General features: G+C 37.4%; 1 protein-coding gene across 1 annotated transcript in view; it reads left to right on the plus strand.

Annotated features, from left to right (window-relative positions):
- Window positions 1-4,286, plus strand: part of prep (prolyl endopeptidase) — a 12,407-nt gene extending 8,121 nt beyond the window's left edge. Inside the window, exons 11-15 of the mRNA XM_082148056.1 lie at window positions 311-447; window positions 542-636; window positions 1,277-1,408; window positions 1,490-1,646; window positions 3,044-4,286. Coding sequence (XP_082004182.1) covers window positions 311-447; window positions 542-636; window positions 1,277-1,408; window positions 1,490-1,646; window positions 3,044-3,338 — 816 coding nt within the window. The 3' untranslated portion in view covers window positions 3,339-4,286. The remainder of the gene's footprint in view (window positions 1-310; window positions 448-541; window positions 637-1,276; window positions 1,409-1,489; window positions 1,647-3,043) is intronic.
- The last annotated feature ends 2,748 nt before the right edge of the window (window positions 4,287-7,034 follow it).

The raw sequence follows: 7,034 nt of genomic DNA on the forward strand, positions 1-7,034 counted from the left end.
TCTGACTTTTTCTCTCTGTCTGTCTGTCTGTCTGTCTGTCTCTGTGTCTGTCTGTCTGTTTCTCTCTGTCTGTCTCTCTGTGTCTGTCTGTCTGTCTGTCTGTCTGTCTGTCTGTCTGTCTGTCTCTCTGTGTCTGTCTGTCTCTCTGTGTCTGTCTGTCTCTCTGTGTCTGTCTGTCTCTCTGTGTCTGTCTGTCTGTGTCTGTCTGACTGTCTCTCTGTGTGTCTGTCTGTCTCTCTGTGTCTGTCTGTCTGTCTGTCTGTCTGTCTGTGGTATAATCACCTTCACTTTATGTCTGTGTTTCTTACAGGTGTTTTATCCCAGTAAAGACGGCACCCAAATCCCAATGTTTATTGTCCATAAGAAAGGAATCGAGCTGGATGGTTCCCATCCCGCCTTCTTATACGGATACGGAGGTTTCAATATTTCCATCACACCCAGCTACAGGTGAACACAAAAACACACAGCCAATCACACACTCCACACATGCATCTCCCTCCTGTTCCTGTAAACGCCTGTCCCGTTCCCGTTTGCTTTTCAGCGTTTCCCGGCTGATATTTGTCAGGAATCTGGGAGGAGTTTTAGCTGTGGCCAACATCAGAGGAGGTGGAGAATATGGAGAGACGTGGCATAAAGGCATGTGACTGTAATTCTGGACTTAATCAGGAATTGATCTGTGCATATGTTCTTAAATAGAATACTAGAAAATCGCATACTATGCATATATATCCTGCTTACAATAAAAATATATATATAGTACACTACCATTGAAAAGTTTGGGGTCAGTAAGATTTTTTTTATTTTGAAAGAAATGTTTACTTTTATTCAGCGAGAATGCATTAAATTCATCAAACGTGGCTTTCTATTAGTAAATTAATCCTGAAAAATATGTTTGCTAAAAAATATTAACTGTTTTCAACATTGATGATAATCAGAAATGTTTATTGAGCAGCAAATCATCATATTAGAATGATTTCTGAAGGATCATGTGACACTGAAGACTGGAGTAATGATGCTGGAATACAGGAATAAATTACATTGTAGAATACATGCAAATAGTTATTTAAAATTGCAAGCATATTTCACACTATTGCTGATTTTACTGTAATTTTGATCAAATAAATGCAGCCTTGTGAGCAGAAGAGAATAATCGACCCCAAACTTTTGAACGCTAGTGTACATACTGCAGAAATAGTATGTGTAGTGTGCATTTGGAACATAACTCAGTGATCTTTAACATTAAAAGTGTCTCTTACTTTTCTCTGTTCCTGTGCAGCGGGGATGTTGGCCAATAAGCAGAACTGTTTCACTGACTTTCAGTGTGCAGCCGAGTATCTAATAAAGGAGGGTTACACTTCCTCCAGCAAAATCACCATCAATGGAGGCTCCAACGGGGGGCTGCTCGTGGGTACGACACACACACACACACACACACACGTTTGTATTCTCCTGGTACTGATTCCTGACTCCTGACTCCTGTCTCCTGCAGCGGCGTGTGTGAATCAGAGGCCCGATCTGTTCGGCTGTGCTGTGGCTCAGGTCGGCGTCATGGACATGTTAAAGTTTCATAAGTTCACCATCGGGCACGCTTGGACCTCTGATTTCGGCTGCTCTGAACTCAAAGAGCAGTTTGATTGGTTAATCAAGTGAGTTTACTTACACTCAGTCCAGTGATGCACAGATCATCTGAGACATAAATGCATGTCAATTAAAGCAGCACGGCTTTTACTGCACCCCATTAACTGTGGTAAAATGTTTTTCATGCACAATGTCAAATGGATAATTGATTTTATAGTATGGTGGCAACAGCAGTATGATTAAAATATGTAATGTATTTATTAATATACCTTATTAAATTTAATTTACCTTTATATATTAATATACTTTTATAAATTATTTTATTATAATATACCGTGTTGGTGTTGTTAACTAAATAAAAAAAAAAATCATAATTAAAATAGCTCAAATAAAATTTAAATAGATGAAAAACTAAAATGATTAATGTTTCCTTGGTAACTAACTAAAATAATTTAAAAAGTACTAAAATGACAAAAACACTAACAAAGCTAAAATAGTAGAGCTGCATGATTAACACGTATATCAGTTTTATTCTTAAATGACAACGATTTTGCTATGTCTATTAAAAGTGTGACAAGTACGATCACAGCGAACAGGTATACAACAGCGTCTTTTCAACCACAAAGTATCATAATTTCTGTGTAACAGTAATTAAAATGATCACAGAAGTACTGGGAAAAAAAGTTTATAGTTCGAATATAAGCACTGGTGTCTACAGAAGCGATCAAAATAGAGTAAATCACCTTTGGAAAGCAACTAATTATTGTATCAATTACACCAGTAGGTGGCGACAAGTGACTGTTAAAAATTTATTTTTCATTGAATCATTCATTCAATAACTTCGTTCAAAAACGCTGATTCATCCAGTAATGAAACAATTGAAGTCTTTATGAGTGAGTCATTCAATCATTCAATCAACCCCATAAAAAAAAAAAATCGAATTAACTAAATATATATATATTTTTTTGTTATTTTGTTTAGTTGTCTATACAGAATTGTGGGAGAATCGAGCATCTCTACTAAGTAGAAATATATATATATATATATATATATATATATATATATATATATATATATATATATATATATATATATATAACTAATAATGCAAGCACATAAAATTGCTAAAACCTGAAGGAAAATGCTAAAATGAAAAATGTAATTAAAAATAGTAATAAATGCTGTAATATAATATAAATAAAATTACTAAAACTAAAATAATACCATTGATTTGCTCAGCCAGTTCAATTATAACCCACAATTTGTTTTAGATGTAATTTGTGTAATGTCAGCACACCAACTGAATATGTTGCATTCATACTATTAGATTATTATTTTCAATATAGTGAATTATTTAATTTTTTATTATTAGATTTTACCAGCCTTTTATTGTGTATCACAGACATGACTGCAAAAACACTCTCTGTTATGAATTTAAAGAGCTGTAAACGTTCTGATCCTGCAGGTATTCTCCTCTCCACAATATCCGTGTTCCCGAAGGGGACGGGGTTCAGTATCCCGCTGTCCTGTTGTTGACGGGCGACCACGATGACCGCGTGGTGCCGCTACACTCATTAAAATACATCGCCACCCTGCAGAATGAGATCGGTCACTGCCCCGGCCAGTCAAACCCTCTCTTTATCTACGTGGACACTAAGTCAGGCCACGGTGCTGGAAAACCCACCAGTAAAGTCATTCAGGAGGTGGCGGACATGTACGCCTTCATCGCTCGCTGCCTGAACCTCCGCTGGCTCGAATGAAACGTTACGAGGCTCTAAACCTCCTCTAAGCTCTAGTCCGGCAGGTTTTCTCTTCTTCTTACAGTTTGATTTCATCCTCGCCTGTTTGCGCTCCTGTTCACTGAAATATTCCCTTTTCTTGCCCACTCCTCCACGGTTTCATTATTCGACGTGTCACTTTCTAGTAGAAACGCTAAAATCATTTCAAACGACTTGAATGCTATAACCTGAGCTACATTCATGACTGATTTCATATCGATTTACTACGTCACGGCTGTGTACGGGATACACTGGGCTCTCGTTCTTAGGAAATATTATAATTACTGAGGTCACGGGGTGAAGTGTCATAACCTCTCAAGCACTTTACTGAAACTGTATTTATTTGATGACGGAAAGGCACGATGAGTTTATGGATCACACAATGTACGGCAACCCATCAAGAAGTCATTTTGCGAGTGAAACTCATGAAAACATGTTCAGATCACATTTTACACCCAACACTAAAAGAAACAAATGAAATTCACCCGTAAAGAAAATGAAGCCTGTTTTTTAGGATTTTTATTCTGTTACACTATTTTTAATTGCAGTTAAGCACATTTAAACTAGGGGTCGAGCGTTATGAATTTATTTTTCATTACTGTAATCTGTCTGTACATTAGCATTAATGTGTATATAAATACTTTGTAATGTTTTTTTTTGCATTACTGTAATAAGTTTTTTCATACAGTATTGAGAATTGGGGAGGAAGTCATGAAAATGTCACACATTATTTCTTTTGATTGGAGTTGAAATATAACCTGAGCATGTTTCATAACATGAGATTCACCTTTACAGTGTTCGTGAGAATGTGTTCATTTGTGTGAATGAGCTACAGAAAGAAATCCGTTTCTACCTCCACATTTATGCAGATTGTTTTAACTTTAAAGGGAAAAGCAAACAACAGTACAATAAAACACATTTGAACATGAACTGTGTGTGTGTTCAGTAAGATCAGAACGGATCAGTTTTAACTCGGTTTACTATTCGATTATTTCACTGGGCCAGGCAGAATTAGCATTTTAAATGCATTTTTAAAGACTATACAGAAATTATTAATCTCGTCTATGTGGATTCTAATATATACACTCCAAATCAGATAGTTTTACTCACAGTATCTGTGTGAATTGAATTTCTGCAGTGTCTCGCTGTCTTCCTCTGCTGGCTGGTGGCAGGATTACATTCCCACATCCCATAAAAAACTAAATACATTTTTTTTTATCAGATTGGGGATTGCTTTGTTGGGGCTGGGTAGGGTTGTTTATGGTGGGTGGGGTGGTATAAAATGTAAAAATGCAGTTTGCAACAGTAAAAATTCTATGATAATTTTAAAAAATAATTATAAAGCAGGTTCAGCATGATCTCATTTCACTTTATGGCTGTTTTAGGGTTATTATAATGATGTGTAATGATTTTGTTATTGACTTTTCATGAGCTTGTCTATTACACACACGTACATGCATTATGGCCAAACATCTCCACTTTGGTCTCGTCTGTCCAAAGCACATTGTTCCAGAAGTCTTGTGGTTTGTTCAGACGCAACTTTGCAAACCTAAGCCGTGATGCCATGTTCTTTTTAGAGAGAAAAGGCTTTCTCCTGGCAACCCTTCCAAACATGCCATAGCCTACTTGTTCAGTCTTTTTCTAATTGTACTGGATTGCGGATTTTGTCGATTCACCGCGTTGACCAACAGAAAGTTGCTTCCTTTGAAAGTGACTTCCGTGTGAGCTGTAATTCATACGTGTGACCTAAACGGTGAACATGATTTCATCTTTGTTGATCCTGGAACATCCAATCAACCAATCAGATTTGAGGGACAAGTTTACAGTTTGTCAAATTTAGGCTGAAAACCAGAGTTATAGGTGCTTCTACATCAGTGTTAATCACCTATCCTTTCCCTCTGAGGGTAGCCTATTCATTGATTTCATCAGGTCCCTTTCCACAGGTGTATTAATCAAGCACAATGCAGTCTGCATTCATAATCTAGGTGCTTGATTTTATACACCTGTGGAAAGGGACCTGATGAAACCCATGAATACGCTTACACGACAACGATGTAAAAAAAAAAAAAAAAACGGAACAGTTTTTCCTTTGAGTTTTTCGCATACAGACGATGACGTTGTCAAAATGATCCCCGTACGGACCCGCGAAACGATTAAAAACGGTGTCTTATTCATGCCAGGCCAATAGTTGGCGATGTTTGTATAGAAACACTGAACACATAATACACATGCGCATGACTTCACTGCTTTAACAAATACATTTTTTTGTAGTTTAGAGGCGATAATGGTATCGTTTTCAAAAACTTGCACTTCGAAACCCGTTTTCAAAAGTTTGCGTTTTCAGACCGCCAAAACTCGTTTTTAGTTGAAGACTGTGTCATGTAAACAGACCCTGATTTTAGGGATAAGTTATGGGTAGGGTTAGGTTTAGGACTACATTTTCAAACAGGAATTTTGTTCCAAGATCAACAAAATATGCTACTGACAATGAAACTTGTTTGAAATTTCTTTAATGTGACCGCAAGTTTTTAGTCACATCGCATCACCTCAAGCCAAGTAAAAGCTCTGGAACAGTAACGTTCCTTTGTAGCAACGGCTGGTCGCTCGTGCGATTTCTGTCAGGGTCATCGTATAGGTCACTACATAGAATCATCATTACTCTATTTATTGTTGTTATTATTAGACATACAATTATAGTTTACATATTGAGATGTGCTTTGAAGTGCCTTGAAACGCAGCATTATTCAGTGTGTTGACAATTTCCACTGAAACAGGAATACAGGGCGGGGCATATTGAGCAGCTCCTCCCCTTTTAAAAATAGCCAATAGCGTTTCATTTATTTCAAAGCTTGTCCAGAGCCGTTGATCTCGGTAAAGCCGCAGTTTCCTCCTAATCTCCTCCATATCGCTTTAAAATGTAGCATTCTGTGCAGAATTCAAACGGTCCGATCAGTGGTTATAAAGTGGGATTTGGCAGGTGGGGGAACCCTCAAATTTTGTGTAGGTGCAACAGGGAGATATTACTCACCGTGGGACAACATATTGAGTATCGTGGTATAGCAATACTTTTTTTTGGCACAAGTGTGTCACTGTATCATCAAGTATCACAATATTTATTTACATGACATTTTAATGATTTTATTTTGAACGATCTACACTGATATGTTGTCGATACTATTTTAAAATTGCTGAACACCACAATATGGATCACAACCTTGTTTGTCATATTGTAATTTCAAACATAAAAATGTGAAGTCCAAAACTACAAATTTAACACACCAAAATGGCTGAAGACAATAACAGAAATAAATCACAACCACAATTATGGAAATTTGACATTAGCCTATTTCACCTTCGACTTTTAACTCCACTGAAACATCCACTTGCTCTGGCTAGAACAGCAACTGTCAGGGGCGGACTGGGACAAACATTCAGCCCTGGCACTGTAGCCACACTATAGCCCACATTATTACATATATATAATACATTCTATTGGGTCGGTGGGCCCATCTCGGGACCAGCGAGATTCGTTGAGATTAATGAATCTATTTATTTAACGTAGTTCCAGACCATTTCGGCCCATTTAAACCCCTGGGTCCGATATGTTTTATGGTCTGTGCTGACTCTGCATATGATCCGCTCTGTGCTGTCATGTCTCTGGACCGGAGCAGACTGTGT

This window comes from Leuciscus leuciscus (assembly GCF_965113295.1).
Source record: "Leuciscus leuciscus genome assembly, chromosome: 19".
NCBI lineage: Eukaryota > Metazoa > Chordata > Actinopteri > Cypriniformes > Leuciscidae > Leuciscus > Leuciscus leuciscus.